General features: G+C 34.6%; 1 protein-coding gene across 1 annotated transcript; it reads right to left on the reverse strand.

Moving 5' to 3' along the window:
• Nucleotides 1-2,850: 2,850 nt before the first annotated feature.
• Nucleotides 2,851-16,145, reverse strand: LOC122609966. The gene is made up of 18 exons (XM_043782924.1): nt 14,373-16,145; nt 10,954-11,039; nt 10,431-10,778; nt 10,266-10,349; nt 9,793-10,149; nt 8,967-9,027; nt 7,974-8,118; nt 7,280-7,536; nt 6,950-7,197; nt 6,627-6,854; nt 6,312-6,533; nt 6,134-6,187; nt 5,573-5,638; nt 5,323-5,463; nt 5,133-5,186; nt 4,715-4,774; nt 3,835-4,227; nt 2,851-3,411 (listed from the first exon to the last, which is right to left on the reverse strand). Exons 1-18 carry the CDS (start codon nt 15,811-15,813, stop codon nt 3,241-3,243), a joined length of 4,416 nt encoding a protein of 1,471 aa, XP_043638859.1. The 5' UTR covers nt 15,814-16,145; the 3' UTR covers nt 2,851-3,240.
• Between the last annotated feature and the right edge of the window lie 4,217 nt (nt 16,146-20,362).

Below are 20,362 nucleotides of genomic sequence, written 5' to 3' on the forward strand. Positions count from 1 at the left end.
TTTTCTGTTCTATGTATCTTTGCTTTACATCGACTGATCTTGTTATATGATATCATATAGACATATACAGATGGATGAATTTAGTAATTATATGATTATGAGAGTGAATATACATTTGTTGATACGTAGTTGGGAAAAATTGACATCTATTAGGCATTTGTTTGTTGATAAAGTCCCGAGTTGACATGGTTGGTTATGTAAGGGTTTAAGCAATGATTTACAATGGCCGTGTGCGAGTCCGTTGTCATACACTAATGTTGTGTTACTCACCTCAAAAATGGCATGTTGTAAACAAGGATTGATGGTACTAAAGGATGATATGGCCACATCGATCTTTTTATGGGAGAGCGAGTTATCTGGTGTGAGTTTGTGTGGTGGTCTGCCAAGGCCAGACACCACGATTACCAAAAAGAAGAATGTGTGAGAAAAGATATCTATTTCCAAAGACAAAACTTCTTGGCATATGTGAGATTCTTGAAGATGATCAACTTGAAATGATCATGATTTGAAACTTTGTCTCCAAAATTCAATGGTATGCTAACATGGAAATGGGAAGGCATCACAAATGATAAGGAAGTGTCAAAAGTGTTTTTTCAATTATATTGTACATTTTAATATCATGTTCATTTCAATTTCATAGAACATAAATAACCATCAATGGTGGAAAGTAAACTAGTATGGTACCCGTGTAATTCGACGATGAGAAATACTTTTATGTGTTTTCTAGATATTCTTTGGTTTCCAACAGCTTTTAGCAGCTGGTGATGAAGCTGTGAGCGGCACTGGCTGTGGTGGTGGCTGCAAAAATGGTATGAGAGGGTGTTGGTAACTTGGTATAATAATGCTCATGGATTGAATGGCCTTGCAGATCAAACACAAAATTATTAATTAATTATCAAAATATTAAAAGTGAGTTCAAAACCCTAAACCCAGGAATATTGATAGTTGGGAAGCAACATAGGGAATTATTCATCCAAAAATGGATTATGGAAACAAAACAAAACAAATTTTATAAGTTAAAAATAAAACACGGAATAAATAAGTATGTTGCCACTTATCTTTCAAAACATGTTGTGGATTAGCTTGAGTATAATCCAAAAATACAATGAGCAGCAAATCATTATCAAATTGTCTAAACAATTTGAGGTTGGTATTTCTTGAATGAAAGCTTTTAGGGCTAAGAAGAAAACAGTTACAAGCATGCAGAAAGACCAACCATCAACAAATAAATTGGTATCTGGGGCCTTGAGACTTAACATGGGATTATTATCTAGGGCTAAGTTCAAATCTTGACGTGAGAAGAAAACAATGGGATTTAACCCGGGATTGTTATATGGTACGGTTGAAGCGGAAACAATCAGCTCTTGGACATGGATTCTACTTTCTAACATGTCTTGGTGATAACCTGGGATTACACTTTTCAAGGTAGCACAATTCGACCTCAGCCTCAAGAAAGCACTGTTCATGGTAATATGACTCAATCTCAACCTCACGAAAGTCAAACTGTAGGAGGAAGTCAACATGCAGCAAGCCAAACTCATTCCAATCAACCTTCATCAACTAAACCTTCAACAAGTCATCCTAGTATCCTACTGGTAGTGGAACTCGACATGGAACAAGAAACGGGCCTGGAAAAGGTATGCAATGTTAGCTTCTCCAAGACATGACAAGCCATGAAAAAGCTTGTCTAATGCTTGTTATGTTTGAGACTGTTTCGTTTTAGAATGTATGCACTTATGTTTGTGTTATGGATTCACTTATGGTTTATCATTCCAGGCTATGTATAGTCATACCAAAATGATCATTATAACTCATTTAGAATTGCAGAATGGTCATATGTAATTGCAGTCTGGCTTGGCCAAATTATAGTATGAGATTGCAGTTTGCAACAACTTCAACTATTTTGGTGACTCAGTGAAGTCAACATAATTTATTCACCACAAATAAATGAAAACATACGATAATATTCATACAAGTTTGATATCATTGTCAAATTCTACACTGTTTTTAATCCAACCGACATTACATAAAACAAAATATAAATATTAATATAATGTTAAAAACAATTTCAATCCTCAAAGTTAATATTCATTTTTTTTAATAGTGAGTGAATAGTTAGTTTTCGAGACAACACAATTACATCCATTTAATATACACTATTCTTCTAACATATCCTTCCACCTTAAAAGACAAGGTATAATATGAGTTAAACAATCACACGATCGCCATAAAAACGAGATCTAATGTTTGTGTAGGTCAAACCGTCCAAAATAAATGAATAATAACAACCTTTCCACACCTGTGGAGTTGTGGATGAGTAGATGACCATGATGTTTATCAAAAAAAAAAAAAGATATAAATTAAACAAAAAACCTAATTGTTTGAATTGGGAAATTATGGAATTAACCATTACGATTTACGCCCTTGCAAGTCATTTGTGTCATGTAAAAGAGTTGACAGCCATAAGCCCATAACTCCAGAAATTAACGTCCGTGTCTTTTTGGCCACACAACAAGGTAGTTTTTAAAAGTTAGGGACCATTAATGAAATACAGGTAAACATTAGGGACAATCCCTATAACTTATTCTATTAACAAAGAACTAACCGTTTATTTTGTGTTCACATTTGTCCGCTTAAACAAACAAACACGGATATTTTTTTGTTTACCCATGTTCGAGCACTCGTTCAATTAAACTTAAACAACATGAACCGTTGTATGTTTTCTTTATGTTTGTTTGCAGCACTCTAAACTAAGAATATAATTATCTAGTATTGACAATGTTGAAGCGGTCCAAAGCAAGCATCTAGTATGACAAAGAAAATGCAGAAGCAAGAGTTGTACGAAATAAATATTTCAAATGCTCTCTTTTTTATGTTGTGCAATTGCTTCTTTGAGCGCTATCTGTAAGTGCTATGTACACTAACTTTACAACACACTGCAATATCTGTCTACGACTCGTATAAGATTACAAGTTCTTCAACTTGCGACTAAAAGAAAAGGTAAAAAACCAAAATAAAATCTAGTACTACAACAAATCAGCAAAGCCACTATTGATACTACTGTACAGGTTTCTCTTCATTTTCCCAATGAATATACAACACCATTAGAAACACGACTTACTTGGCACAACCATATTAATGAATAGCAAACCTTTTTGATGTTTCAGTGGCTGAGATCTTTTGACATGTGTAAGTCATTCAAAAAACCTGTGAATAATTCTTCGATAGTGACCCAAGTATCTACTCTTGTCCTGAATTTTCTTCAGAAGCAGGACCAGCAACAGCAATGGTTTCCTCCTCATTTGAGAGGCAACGAATAGGAACATAAACAAATCCTTTGGGTAATCGTTGATTTCTCATAGATGCTTGATCAGAAGTCATCACCAGCTCTTTCCCAAAAGTTTCGATATGCTGTCAAGTAGATGTTGAGAAACTTAACATTACGAGTAGTTTTGAATAGTTCGACTTAATTTAACCCCAGAGGGTCAAAGAAGAGTCAAAGCTTAAACCGTGACTTAGTAAATGATTAATCAAACCGAATTTTCATTTAACATTGTCCACCTCCTAAATATACTTGTTCGACAAAAAAATTAGGGAGATTCAAACAATTATTATATGTTATTATAGCAATTTATATCTAGTCATAACTAGAACAGCATTTATTAATAGAAATTCCGCTTTGGCCAAATTGGGCAGTTTTTTGAAACTCAAGACTCGTGAACCATAACAATTTCAAACTGTACACAATCTAACCCATTTGAGAATTTCCCAACCCGCCCATATTAAATCCATCAAGTAAACCAGATATAAAAAAGAATGCAACAATAAATTTACCTTCTCATGCCGGAAAGACTTCTCCCCATCATCAGATGTACTGCGTGATACTGCAGATGGTCTATGTGGAATCTGTTTTCCAGCAAGCATTGGCCTAACTGTAGGAGTTTGAGTGAAGATTTGAGAAGTTGAGCTATCATCCGTTTTTTGGTCATTGTCCATGGCCATAGGAAATCTTATACGCCTTTTCCCAGCAACTGAGCTGTCAATAGTTATGTCATCGGATCTTTGGACGGTTTCACTGTAACTGTTTGTGTAACCTCCTCTGAGGGATGTGGTTGCAGATTCTGAGCTAACATCTGGTGATACAAAAGCAGTACAAGCCCGCAAAGATGAAGATATCGACTCTCTATTCCAATGAAGCATGTCATGTGAACAAAGCACCAAATCACGCTGTAACAAAGAAGCATTTTATCTCATTAAAAAAGATAACAAAAAACCAACACTAGCTGGCCAAATACTTTTTGGTGTAAGTCAGGAAGTCCAAGATAATATGATTTAGAATGCTTTGGGCAAAAAACTAATGATTTTAGAGGCCTCTTACATTAAAAATACACTTCAAGCTACTCTTGACCCACTTTACATGTTGCCTTCAAGAATATATTTTTTAAGTTACCCAGTGAAGATGAAAAATATCCACAAAACTGCAACTTCTACAAAAAGGCCCTTTTAACGGAAGCAATGTGCAAACAGAATAACAAATAAGCGAAAAGTCCATGCTTTGTGAATATGGAGGCAAAAGGGGACAAGAACGAATTGCATTGATAGAAGTGAATAAGTAATGAAAATCCATGTATTGGATCTGTGACAATGTCATAAAAGAGCAACCATGCTTATTATATATTAAAACATTGATTTCTAAATCCTGTGGATAGCTTACCTTCAGCTTCTCCCGTCTAATAATTCTTTCACAGATCAGGCGTAGTCTCTCCAATTCAACCTGCAAATCATGTGACACAATTGTTCAGACTTTCAGGTTTTCAAATTCATGAACATGGGAAACATGAAACCACAAGCTTTCTACATACATACTTAAAAAAAACTTCATATGAAGTAAATGCTCAAACATATTAAAAACTAAAAAAGCATAGAAACCAAAGCTATACAATGATCAGGAAAGGGATCATTTATTGAAAAGTACTTGAAAATAGTAAGTTAGTAACAAACGATCTCTTCTTGTGAACAATTCATTAAATAAACTTGAAATTCATCACAAATGTTGTGATGAGGTAAATGGCATGCCAAATATCAAATTTGGTTCTAAGGGTGAAAATAGTTTTAAAATATATGTAACTCACCCTAACTTTCTTCAAAGAGTTCCATTCCTCAACACCATGTTTCTGAGTTTCAGCCTAACATAAAGAGAGAGCTATCAGAGGCTCAGAGCCAAAGTAATAACTTAATACAATTTTATTTTTTTTTTAAAAAAAAGATAAAAAGAAACAGATATCAATCCAGGTAAAGACCAAAAAAAAACAATTTAATTACCTTTGTCCTTTCCACCAGGCTATGTTTCTCACAGTAAGCCTTGTGGAGTATCTTTCCACCATTAGTCCTCACATTCATGAAGAAACCAGCACTTCTACCACATGTAGGATGAAATGTACTTTGACAATGACCATAATTGCACTACATACAACATTTTTAACCATCTATACTATCAGCAAGGATTCAATCAATAATAAAGAAAGAGCAAAGATGTAAGTTCAGATATACACAAAACTCCTACTGAAGTCACCTTTATACAGACGCCCATTCTGCGGCTGCAAACAAGGCAAACGTCATTCCCCTTGGTGGCCGTCTCCTAACATTTGTGACAAGAAAAAACTAAGATAAGACTTCTCCGAAGTCATCATAACTAGAATTAGAGGTAACAAAATGAGATGTTTGGGTGGACTGTGAACCAGATCAAAAAATCCGGGTTCAGTTGACCAGAACCACCAAAGATTTTAGGTTAGAATGATTTGTTGAATATGATTTAGCCTTCAAAATTTTTCCATAGAGAATCTAACATATATTTAATAATATATGATCTTGAAAGTTTAGTACATTAAATAAGCTTTATCTATTTCAGTCCAATGCAGATCCTATTGAAATGACTAAAAACCGTTTGACCAGATACAGATAAAAAACATGGCCCATTTCAACCCATTCTATAAACGGGTCGTAACTGCCCCTTTTAAGTGGAGCCTATACAAAAACAGGCACCCCATATTGACAGGTTTCAATTACTTGTATCCCATAAAACACATATAAGATGCACTAGTCACCTCTAACCCAACAGTTACTATACACATACCGTGCCCTCAATAGGTTTCACTTGCCCCCTTCTGAATGTTGATTCAAGGACCCACTGCACCATAAAAATTTGCAAGAATTAATTCACTCAAAAAACCATACTTATAAAAAAAATTTGCACAAGTATGAAACAAAAGAAATCAATAATGTAGATAGTCAAAAATATATGAGAACTTTACTTCAGCACAGAAGGCATGGACCCATTGACCGTTAGTTGACTTTCTAAAAGCACCAGTAGTGCCACCACACAAGCTACATTCTGCTACCCGAGATGGCTTTTCCGAGTAACTTACAGATGGAACTCCCCTGCTTCTAGATGACAACGGATCTTCACATAACTCACAAAACCATGGGCCTGTAGAATCTTTGACATTACGATAACAATCAATGTGAACCGCTACCTGTAAGAAGATAATATGCAGTTAACTCGTGAACCGGGAGAGATAAGAAAAAAATAAATACAATTATTCAATTTACACAATAAAGGTTCAAACCTTGCAACTAGAACAAACAATAATAGGGTTCAAAATCGTCTCAGCCCGACTGCAAACGTCGCAAACCTTGGAATGTAATTTATTTTCCAAACTTGATTGTGACAAATCAAAGTTGATTTCAGGTGAAGTCCATGTTACAGACAACTTGGGATGTGTTTCCTTTGCCCGGAGCGCTTGTTGAGTCTGAAGTGCAGACCTCCCAGCAAACGGTTTTATTTTCATTGTGTTCTGGAGATAATATAAGGATACATATAAATTACTATCATGAAAGACCCCTACTATTAATGATCATACTATTACTTAACAAGATAAGAGCCAACTACCTGTTGGTGTGCCAATTCATCAACTGTATCTTTCCTAACAGATGAAAGCCTGGATGAAGCGGCCGCAGCAGCAGTTGCGGCTGCAAGCACCGCCTGAGCTTCCTTGTTCCTTCTCTCTTTTCTCCCTTGTTTTTTTACTTCTCGAAGGTCAGAAAGATACTGGCTCACCAAGACAGCATCCCAGTTTTGTTTTCTTAGGGCCTCAATCTCTTGCGGAAGGCACTTCATGACCTTAGAGATCAAAACGTCTGCAAAAATTAATTTGTAAAAATATGATCTCAATGTCAAGAATTAGGATACGATAACCATAAATGCACAGAAAAAAGAGACCACTTAGGTGCTTTCTTGCAACTGCATTGCAAAGTAGCTGATGCTGATAGTAAACCAGTTCTCCCTCCACTTCATCAATCGGAGACATATTTATAATATCCATCCGCTTAGTTTTTTCCAGGTCCATGGCATGCTCAGAACTCAACTCAGCAGAGGCTGAATCTCGGTGATTGCACCCATCATCAGCTTTGATCTCGGACAAAACTTGATTTTTTATGAGCGGGTGTAGATATAAACCAGGTGAAGCTTCAGCTGTACTGCAATAACAAATATAGATATTTACAGATGTCATGACGCATTAAAATAAATACAACTAGGAAGATCGCGGGGCCTCAGTTGTCGCGTTGATACAGTTTCGTTATGATATAATTGCGTTGAATCTACAACTGTCTAAATAAAATTACTTTGTCAAAGTTAGGTTTGCTGAAATAAAAAATTTTGGTGTCCAGAATAAAATAATAGAAATTTTGAAGTTTGGTTTTTAAAACAAAGTGAAAAAAAACTTTGATGTTTGATGTTTATAGTGAAAATTTCAAACTTTGTTCTAAAAGTGGAAAATTTTAAAAGTTCACTGTCCCTTTCCATTTGTCTTAATATAGAAGATAATATAACATACACCCCCCCCCCCTGTTTTTCTCTCCTCTCCCCCCGGGCATCCTCCTAATCTCCAAAAATTCAAACTCTCAGAACTTACATGGCATCAGGCCCGACTTTTATAGCAACTGAACAATCATCGCTCCCCAAATTGGAGTTTACCCCGGCGTCACAATTGGACCCGGCGACCCCGTCAACGTGACCACAACCATGTTGGCTTGGGCTTGAGCAGCTCACAGCATCACCTGAACATGTACATATCGTATAGCATAAGACATTGGAAATCAAAATGCAAAAGTACCATATATTTGGACAACTTGACTAATAAATAAGGCAATTGTTCCTTCCAGTATCATAATTCTCGTAAGGTATTATCGCATGGCCACATGGGTGGGTTGATCTTGTAGTAACAATGACCTTACTTGACAGGGTACTTTTGTAACATTAACTGGTCAAAGAAAATAAGGGCTTTTTGCACAATATATGCCAGCACAAGCATCATGGAAACCATGATAGCAACCAAATCATTAACACCACAAGATTAGATAATGATATCATTTGACATGATAGATAATAATAAACCATATGGATTTTACAGTACCTTACTTTTAGTAATGATATTGATCCGAAACTTATTTGTAGCCCCTAGATAGAAAGAGTATGTGTTTGGTGAAAACAATTAATGGGGTGACAGTCATAATTAATGGATTTAATGGAAACTACAGTTTACAAGATTAAATTTTGGTGTATACATAACTACAAATTACAGTTTACACTCTAAACTTGCTAGATATTATACAAGATTAAATTTAGCGAACTCCCAAGAGAAACTAAAAATCTAATTGACCCATGAGTCAGGGATACGGAAAATTTATATAGCAGTTGTCTGCTCAACTAATTAATCTGAAGATTGAGACAAGGTCAATTATCTAGACACTCAATCAACTGTGATCAGTAGTTTGCCATTTTGGAAAAGCTTGTCCTTGCTATAAAATTTATGTGATCTATTTAGTATTTACCATCACCTGCATGACATGGTCAACTCCGGATATAATAAGCTAGGAGAACCAAAACAAAGCATCATAAACGGCACCTTTATTGTCAGAAATGTTGCTCCTCAATGAATCAGAAGCTGCACAAGATTCAGCCGATACCTGCACAAATGGAGCTTCCAATTATTTGGATGTTGCTTTGGTTTATATAAATTGGAATCAATTACAAAGAAGACATCTAGGGGCGACAGTAATTATTGAGCCGAGATGCGCTTTAAGTCCAAAGACTTACAGCGTAACTCTTGTTACAGTGTGTATTACATGTTGCCATGAAGAACCCTTAAATTTATCAATGTCTAATAATTTTAACCTTGTAAGAAAAGAAAAACACCATTGCCTACAACAAATTAAATGCTACAATTTTAAGATCATCCAATTTTTAAGAATGTGAAATGTACAATCATCAATCACTCTAAAGGCATATTCTCCTCCAATGAGAAAAGAACATGGCATTACCAAACTGTACTCAAAATCATCAGATCAAGTGAAAAAGAGATAAAGAACAGAACAGAAGACGTGTCCCAAGAACACAGTGCAATCTAAACATAGCAATCCTAGACTGAAGCAAGGAAGATTTAATTGTCTCCTAGTACCAGTACATCAGCAACTGAATACTAACACTTGCACATGCAACAAAGAGCTAGCATATCATATGAATCGAGAAAATAGTAAAAGTTAATCATAGGCAATCCTATGAACTACTACCAACAAATATTCAAATTCATAGAAAACATAAGATACTAGCTGTTAGCTAAACTATTTGAAAAATAAACATTAACCAAACCATTGGCATGACGTCTATATAAAACTTTATAAGTAGAACAAGATAGCATATTAAACTTGATTATAAAACTAAGGATAGAAGACCTTTTCCCTGGAATCAGGAGAAGACACTTCATGAACAATCCCACCATTATTATCCTCATTCAGCGCAACACCATCATCTACAGAATTCCTTTTAAGAGACAATATAAGACTGTGGTCCTTCAGCAGCCTAATACTGCTTTTGGTTCTCCTCCGAGGTGGTGCTACCTTAACAGGAGAAATCCCAGCATTGTTGTCTGATGCTCTAATAGCATTATCCACACCAGATTCTTTCTCGCCATTGGATAAGCACGAGGATAAAACTTTAAGCTTTAAATTTTTCTGTAAGCCACCAGCCTGAGCATTATGTTTGAGCCATTTAACAATTTTTCCATGCAAGTCAGGTGGCAAGCAGTCATCCTATAAAATTAAGAACAAACCCGCAATCATAAGAAATGAGTAAAAGCAACTACGTACAACAAAAGAAATTTCTTAAATCCAGAAATTTTAGATAAAAAAGGTCGCCGAACAATTACAGCAAGATTTGATGCCAACAAATTAGCAGAAACATTCATCTCTGTGGCCACATCTTTTAAATTGACTTTTCCTCGTTCAACCAGCTACAGAATCAACACACAAGGAAAGCTTTGTTACACAGAAAGTTTTTCTAGTACCGGTTGTTTCCATAATATATAGTGTACCTTCTTCAGAACTAGAGTGAAATTAGAAGAATCAGACGCTTTAACATCTTCAACAGTACTGCTGCCATTGAACTCCGACCAATCGATGTATTCTGTTTGACCTTTAAGGTTTGAGCTAGTATTTAACTGCCCATCTCCGACTAACGCACTGCCGCCCAATCTACCGATCTCTGGATCCGTTGCTTCTACATTGGCAGAAGGTTTATCACCAGTTCTCCGTCCAAACTTTAGTTTATGTGTCTCACTTGCGATGGAAGATAACTTCTGGTCAGCAGAAAGATTCTCCGCTTGCTGGATGAGGTCCTGTTGGGTTTCAGAATGCTTTATGCAAAAAGCTCGCAGCTCAACCTACGTAAATTTGCACAAAAGCGCAGGGAACAATACATTAAGCACGAGAAGAGAAGATATATAAAGTAAAACATCGTACAACAGCAGTTAATAAGTTGTGACACATACAATTTCTCCAAAATATACATAAATAACCACCCTCATTCTAGTTTCAATAGAAGATGATAGAACTTACATCTTCACATCCGAATTTTCCCCAAATTTCCATTCTATGTTTTGCCTCCCTCGCACATACAGGATGAAAAGAAGTTCGGCAAGATCCTATGCATGTACAAACAAGAAAAAAGATTATAGTCCCAACAATGAATCGTGTAAGAAGAGATTTCTAGCTGAATAGCAGGGTTAAAGAAGCCAATCAAAAGACTAACGCAAGAGAAGAAAAACATAAGCATAGACTGTCATATCCCAAATTAAGCATATGTGTCACCATATAGAGCTTTACTAAAGAGATTCAAGTCACATTAAATGCTTTAGATAACTCCTTTTGTGTATTTTTTATTAGAGCAATCTCTACGGACAAGCAGACAGCCAATGTTAAAATAGTAAATGCAGGGAAATATGAGGTGGGTATTGACCACTTTCCCCCATTTGCATTGATATGATGAAGAGGACAGGTTATCTTGTTAATCGCCTAATCCATTAAACTTCAACCAATTTATTGGGACTCTAATATGTTACTCTAAGATTCAGATACTTCTTCATCAGCTTTCAGAAAATGTATATAACCACTAGCCATATCACAGATCTAGAATATATTAACTCAAAATCCGCAAGAATCATGCCAGGAAGATTATAAAACTTGATTTCTTCCTAAAAGTTTAAATGCACAATATGACCAAAGGTTTTGGTTCAAATTACCCCAGAGCCTGCTAAGTTAAAAGAATAATCAGCAGTCAAATAAACATTCCTCAAACCATATAAACATACGATCTTTGTGGCAGTCATATTAATCGTAAGTATTATAGCTTTCAATACCCGCTCTAATGTTTACATTTAATCTATAGAGCACAAGACACCAAACCACTTTTGCTCCGACACCCTTTCTAGCACACTGTGCCTTACGATTCAATTTCACTTTGGGTTTTTGAACGCAAGCAACATAAAGCATGCATAATATATTTTAATGGTAATTTTATTCACATCTTGACTTATGGTACATCATTTAAGTAATAGAAAACATATTAATATAAAAAAAAATTATTATCTGGTATTTTTTTGCATAATACATGTTTTGATAGCTTGGCATAGATCTGCAGAAAATTTGATCATCTACGTGGAAACTGGCATCCCTACTCACTTGCAGTCCCCATGAACAAAATTGCAGCTTCATTTTCAAGGTACTGTGCATATAAACTACTTTCCATAATCAATTATAGAAGACGTAAAATGTAGATAAAGGTTAAGAAAAAGATTCTAAGCAGCATACACTAGACAACATACTGCTAAAGTTCTAAAGTATAGCTTTTGTCTCCTAGGGAACAGTTCATATTGCAGAATAGAATGTAGTAATAGCCAGAAGAAAAAAAAAACTAACATCAAGTATAGGGGCAAAAAAGAAATATTTCAGTTTCATTTCATGACACTAAACCCCTAGAAAACCCAACTGAAAAAAATAATTGTGTCTCAGAACTATGCCACTTACCAATATCATTAAAATAACTAAGAAAAGAAACATTGAAACAGGTATCTATTCTTAAAATATTGGCTAATGGCACACTCGTACAGGAAAGTAAAATGGTGTATGACTAACTAGTATGCTTTTTAGTCGGGTTACTTATCATCGGGGAAAAAAACTCAAGTTATATACTACAAAATGATATAAGTTATTATACTGACAAACGGCAAACTTGTAAAGCAAACCAATCTAATGCATGAACACTAATAACCAAGCTAGCTACTGCAGCCATATAATGCAAATGAAAAGCAAAACAAAATGCTGCAGTCTTCATGAATTCAATAATCCAGCATGGGTTATCTCAAAACTAACTTTCCCTGCACTCGTGTCGGTTTGATTTCAGTCCGTTGTAAACATCCGTAGTTGATAGTTGACAGTTGATTAAATATGCACAAAGAACAACTAAAATCACAAATTCAGAGGACAGTATAATCTCTGATAATGAATAATTAAAGATTTATATTCATTAATTCAGCTAAATGTAAGGACACCAATGGCCCGTCTACCATAATGGTTTCTATTCATACGTTCAGGAGTAGTTAACTAGTAAGGTTATCCATCTATCCTCTTGTTAATCAAAAAACTGAAATGTGTAATCCCCACTGAAATGATGGTAGCAGGACGCTATACAAACTTTGTACTTCTAGGCAAAAAAGAAGTGTCAGAAATGTACTTCAGTTGTGGTTATAGGTGCACGTTTCGCCCCTTTACTAATATAACGCCTTGAGATATAGAAACACTAGATCAAAAATACCAGGTGATTCAATTTAGCTGCAAGTCTAATTGCCTCAACTGATTGGCTACCATAATTTCACAAACAGATCGGATCTACATCTAAAACTGGTTTCCCAAAAGATGTATAACAATACTCAATATAAATGGAAAAAATATATAGAAAAAAGTACAGATCGTCATTAGCCACCTCATCTCCTCGTACAACCTACTGCTGCAGTGCTGCTCTCATATTAATGTCTAAATTAATTTTGCTTTCAGTAGGTTAATACATTTCTATTGCTATATTTCATGTGTCTGCTTATAACTCTAATTATCCGGTGGTGTGCCTCACCTAACAGGTGTGCACCAAATATAAATTTCTGATTATACTTGCCACGCCATCTGCATAACTACATTACGTCAATTCATAGATCAAGAATAATTAGAAGCTCGAACTTGAGTTTAAGCTATTAAAATCGCAGATATCATGATCCCTGTCAATGCAAATGATTGCTGAGACACCATCGTGATGTTTTGAGATTTTCCAATACTTGGGAATCCTAACTTAGTTATAAAGAAGAGAGCTTGCAGCCTAACTACACGAACTATAAGAATGCAACAAAAAAATTTGGACATAAATAGACAGGCATGATTTGAATTGTATCTCATCTTTCACCTTTGTATTCTCGTATCACTCTGATCCCCAACTTAAAACCATATTTTGAAAAGTTGGTATAACTAACACACGAAGGATGTATTTAACAAACGATATTCACCTACAATGTTAATTAAGAATATAATAGATAAGATATAAGTAATGCTTCCAAATAACTATTGAAGAACGGCCAGTTTCTAGTAGCCTAACTTGAATAAGAAGAACAGAGCATTATTCTTTAAACATTTGTGCAAATGGCGGGAAAAAACAGGTTACCCCACAGTAGTTAAAAACTTAAAATGTAGTCAACTCATGTATTATTTCCTTTGCCAAATCTACATATATAAGCCATGTCTATGCAGAACAAAAAGAAAAAACAACTTCTTAGCCGTTTGTCGGTACATACCATACTACATTACTACTAGACCTTATTAATATTTGATACAAGAATCCTGCATTGCAGTTATAACATGTGTTCGATATATAACAGATATGATGTATTACTGCACCATTGAAGGAAAAAAAGAGTGAAACTGATGTGACGACATACCGTAACTGCAACGAACACAGGCACCAGATTTCACCTTGCATAGGGAACATACTAATTTCTTGTGTGTCTCCTTAATACCCTCGATATTCATAATTGGTTCCATGCTTTTAGTGTCCTCGATGTAGACCTCGGCCATCCACTGACAACAAAATAAGTGAGCAAACTCGACAAGACCACCATCATCATTCCCACTACCTCTCTTCCTCACAGGCTTTAGAGCACCACCCTGCTTTGGGCAAAGCAAACAGTGACTATCAGAGCTTTTATCTCCATCTCTTTTGAGCCTACACCAAGAACACAACCAACAGCCATTTTCGTCATCCTGTTGCACACCGTAACATCTCTGATGCACTGCAACACCACAAGACGAGCAAACAATCAATCTATTCAACTGATTCCCTGTGTCGCCCAAGCTACAATAATGACAGCATGTTGACGCCCCTTTATCATTAACCGGTTGAGCAACATATAGCTTCTCCAAACCTGCATCCCCACCCAAAAGTTTCCGTTTCTTGGAAGGCCTCTCAGATGCCAAATATATCTTACTTCTAGAACCTAAAAGCCATTCTACCCCACTAGTAGTTTGTGGTAACGAACAAACAGCCGCAGGAGGAGGAGCAGCGGGTAATGCACAAACAATACCACCCCCTTGCTCTCGTTCTGGTTCACTTCGTAATACTTCACTTCCACCATCTACATCCATAAGCTCATTGCCATCCTTCTCCTCAACACACTCATTCCCCTGTCCATCGACCTCATTCCCATCTCCACCACACTCTTTCGCTTCAACTCTTTCCTTCCCTTCATTTCCTTCATTCCCTTCAATCTCTTCCTTCCCACTAACACACGGAATCGTAACAAACCTATCATCACCCTTAACCGACCCCGTCTCCTTCAACATTTCAACATCCTCAACACTAACTTCCCTAAAATACTCCTCAGTCTTCAGCCAAATCCCACCCACCTTACTCTTACTCTTCTCCCTCGACTTCTTATTCTTCTTACTATCACTCCCCAAATGTGAACTCTTCTTCCTCCTCTTATGCGTATCACTCTGCCTATTCAAACAACTCGCCAATCCTGCCGGCATACACCCATTTCCATTCCCATTCCCATTCCCCTTCTTCTGTCCTCCAACACCACCACCACCAGCATCCTCTACGTCAAACGGCGAAACAATCGACAACGCCTTACACGCCTGCGTATAAAAATCCACACCATCACCTCCACCACCTCCCACTAACTCAACTTCTGAAGCCAGTTCCCCTTCTTTACCTTCACTTTTATCAATACCTGTATCTATACCTGTATCTATATTCTTAGAATAACAAGCCCTGGAATAAGTATAAACTGGACAATGCTTTTCCTCAGTTCCACAACCGCCGCCGCCGTTCACTTTCCGTCTCCGCTGACATCTCCCACCATTAGTCATTCCGTACATTCCATTTCTAATTTAACAAACCCTAACCCTAATTTTTTATTTAAAAAAAAAAATTCAAAACCCTAACCCTAATTAGGCATAAAATTGGGAACAAATTGAAAACAATAAAATTGATTAATTGAAATTGCAATACGTATATAGATGTAAGTATAGATATATATGTATAGAGAGAGAAAGATAGATTTGTGAAATTAGGGTTTTGTAAATATCGGCGATTTTGGGATCGATACGTTGTGGTTGTTTTGTTCTTGATAAAGTTTTTCTTTTTTTGTTTTTGTTTTTCCCCTCTTTTTTTGCAGTTCGATTTCGCTGTCGAATTTATTTTTTTTTAATTAAAAAAAGTAAAATATTAATATTTAAATAAAATAGAAATAGAAATATAATAATAAATTATACGAGTAAATAAAAAAAGTGAGAAAGTTTTTTAGGAATTCGGGATATTGTTGTGTGACTCACTCGTTCTTCCTTTAAATATGCGCTCATCGAACCGACTCATTCCAACTCATTATTTAACTAATTAATATTTTGGATGGATATGGATATTTTGGCGTTTACATAGAAAAAATTGCAATATTACGTGTAACATGACCAAAAACGTTTTATGCATATATATCATTTTTCTTTTTTCTTTTGAACATTGCATATTTATGTATACATAAAAAAAAAAAAACTTATGATGACACCTTAATTTTTAAGAGGATATATATTTTATTAATTTATTTATGATATTGTTGTTATCTAAATTTTGATTTTTAATATTTATTAAAGTTTCATAAAAATAATGTTTTTAATTCTCAAAATATATCTAATAAAATTTCTACTTTGATTCTTTTTAAATTAATAGTTAACTAACTTAACTTTTCAATATTTTATTCAGTCGATTACACGGATTAAATTTTTTTTTTTTTACCCTTTAAGATTATATTAACTTGCTTATGTCATATTTCATTGAATAACTTTCAACATTACCAAAAATAAAAGGATCCATTTTCTTTATTATACGTATAGATATAGATATAGAAGATATAGATATAAAATTATAATTATAGATTATGCAAACCCTTATATTTTGGGATCTGCTCTAACCGAAGTTATTGCATCGTTTGCCCCAATGATGGTCTTTCTGATCTCATCTATATTCTGATCAAAAAATCGAATAAAGAAGGTCTCAGTTTCATAAAGCAATCGTAAATTAATAAAAATAAATAACAATAGTGTGAACAACAGAAATGATGAGTTTTAAATAGTTATTTGTCTTTGACGCCATTGCTTCCTTTTTATTTCTTTTATGCAAAAGTTATGTTATCAGAATCATTAATGATAATGGATTGGAAAAAAAAAATTAGAATTTATTATTACTTTAATGGCTATATTGGTTTTATATTAGTTTATTTATATCTCACAAAATGCTAATCATCACAATATTTATTGATAAGTTACTGCATAATATAAGTTAATATAAATAAATTATGTTGATCATCACAATATTTATTAATAAATTATCTTGTCATCCATGATCGTTAATTTACCAACATCACCAAAAAGTGCAAATATCTTTAAAACAACATTGATGATAGTACACCATCGAGACTCCCGCTTTGATAGGCGACGACAAGCCACAAATGGTTGGAGCCTAACCGGCATGATCGGAACGTAACGCGTACGGGTACATTCCCGATCATGACACGAACAACGATAAAGGTTGATTGTACCGTACCTATACTATAGGCGTACTGTTTTAAGCTACAGGTTTTGTCTCCCCCCAGAAACTACAAGACAAGCATCACGCTTCTATACGTTCATTGGATCGTACAGAAGATCGAGGGGCCAACCTCAATTCACAACTCCTATAAATACCCATCTCAAATCCTCATTTGGGATATGACACTATCTATACACCCAAAATACTTGATGACGTGGATGACAAATCCTTTACCGTAAGGAAATCGCCAGTAAGTATATGAAACCTTCCCATCTTGTCCCTAACAAAATTGACCCCCTGTATCTAAGCGAGAACCCTTGCTTAAACAATTGAGGACATATGAGACTCATTCATTACTCAAATTACCAATCAAACAACTAAAAAGGTCATCAACCCTTTTCACATTACTTGTATAAAACACTCCTTTTCATATTTGCAAAACTGTAACTTTCATATTATTAACTTCATTATTGCAACATTCTTTAGTAACCATAAAGTAAAGTAGCAGCCATTTCCATCTTCCACAGGTATAGGGAGATTGAGATGTTGACAAATTTTACTTTCATCAAGGTAAAAGGACTACTTCAGGTTCAACATTAATGATTAGAAAAGACCTCCGACCTTTACATGAGATGAAAAGTAAACGCTTGACTTCTAATGCCGAAGACAAAGGTGTTAATCACTTAATCCAACTATGCTACTACAATATTATGAGATTTAACCACATTTGTTATTAGACATATAAACATACCTAATTAATCACCAGGGAGCGAATCTCACTTACTACATTTATAGGAGTGGATTATCCGGAGGAGGGGTTTTTGAAAGTCCAAAGTTTCACCCCAACATGCGTGGTTTGAGTTCCACATATTGTCCAATTGGATGTCAGTGTGGTGTTTTGAATACTAATTGTTAAAACTAACTACTAACTCGGTGTTAAAAAAAAGTTCTAGATTTTTTTAGTCATTTTTCATTGCGAGACCAATCAAATAAATTATATATGTAACAATTCATGTTTGCTTAACTACAATTTTTTTAAAAATTTTTTTTACTTCAACCCATAACTTTTTTTTTTTTTACTTTTGCCACTAGTTTTCATCTTATTTGATTTTTATACTTATTTTGACTTTTTATATTTTAGTTTTCTACCACATATCTTTCAATTTTTTAGCTTTGGCACAAACTTTAATTTTCTTTCATTTTTGCCCCTTAACTACAATGATCACTTAACTATATCATAAAAGTTTTTAGGTTAAAAAAACCAATTGTTGCCGTCAACAACAAACATCCACCTGTTTCGAAATCCAAAACATATCATACAACGGCGGTTAACGACAAAGAGTTGGTTGTGATGGATGATAATTCTGATTTGTTTATTTGCTATCTAAACACCAAGTTTACTTATACGATGTTTATTATTTGCTAGCATGTGAAGACCCGCAGCAAAGCGCGAGCAAGTACTAGTTAAAAATAGGATTGTAGTCTCCTCATATAATGACATATAATGTATTTCTTAGCTGACACGTGTTCTTTTTCATTTATTAAATATTTGTATTTTATTATTTTACGTTAATCTATATGTATTAAGTTTTTCACTTGATATCAAATGTGGTGTGGGGACCTTAGCAATGCTATACCCATCTACACATGGGAAAGCAAACTCTTTAAGGCATTGCCAAGATTTGAACCCGGCGTAGGCGCATCAAAGTTGGGGGTGTTAGCCATTTATCCGCTCTGCATTTCCAAAAAAATAAATTTGGAAGTAAGATAGGTATTAAGCTCACGGGGGTTCATTATACGTGACTCGATTATTTGATCGTATTTATGGGGAAAAAATGGGTTCTCAACTGGTCATTTCTAAAAATAAGGCATTCTAATTATATCGTGTTTTTTTTTTTTTGAATGACAATTGTTATATATTTATTGTTGTCCCAAATTAAAAGGTAGTAGAATTAATTTGTTGCTCATTATGTCCAATATTTTTCTTCGAATGAGTATTTCTTCTTAAGCTACATTTTTTATATTAAATTTTTTTAGTCAAAATTATAAACTGGTTTATTTTTGAAGAGCTTTAACATTGTATTTAAGACATTTAAATTTACACAACTAGAAAATTTAATTCCCATTTTTAAGGCTAATATTCAGAAAACATTATAGCTATTTTTAAACAATAACATAAATTATACCAAGCTCTACAACAGTTTTTCAACTTCATATAACACGTATTACAATTGAATTTATAAATAAATGGCTGAACATAAACAAAAATATAAGGACTAACTAAGAGGTAAAGCCCATTCATTGTGGTAAGATAATTAACTAAACGGATTTAAATTGTAGTTTTTATGAAAATGAATATTAGCTACGTACATCTTCGAGGTTCCACTATTTTATTTAAGGAGGTTCCAATTTATATTATATGGTCTATGAATATTATTTTATTTTTAAGGGTAGTCTAAAGACACCATACCACCATACTAAAAATGTCTGTCATATAAACTCATTGTATATATAATATGAATCCGTATATCGTACTACAGTCGTATAATAGGGTAGTCTAACAACATTTATAATGTTATGGACCTCACCAAGTTTACAGACTTACACATTAGGTCTACTAACATTTATAATACTATGGACCTTACCAAGTTATAGACTTACACATTAGGTCTACCAACATTTATAATACAAGTCCATAGGCTTACACATATCATGCCATATCAGTTTCTTATAAAATATTTTTTTTATTTTTCTTAAACTTAAATTTCACTTTGATACATATACTCAAGTTTATAACTACACCATACCTAGATTTTTATTTTTTCTTTAATCAATCATTAATTTAAA

This window comes from Erigeron canadensis, chromosome 8 (assembly GCF_010389155.1).
Source record: "Erigeron canadensis isolate Cc75 chromosome 8, C_canadensis_v1, whole genome shotgun sequence".
NCBI classification, from domain to species: Eukaryota; Viridiplantae; Streptophyta; class Magnoliopsida; order Asterales; family Asteraceae; genus Erigeron; species Erigeron canadensis.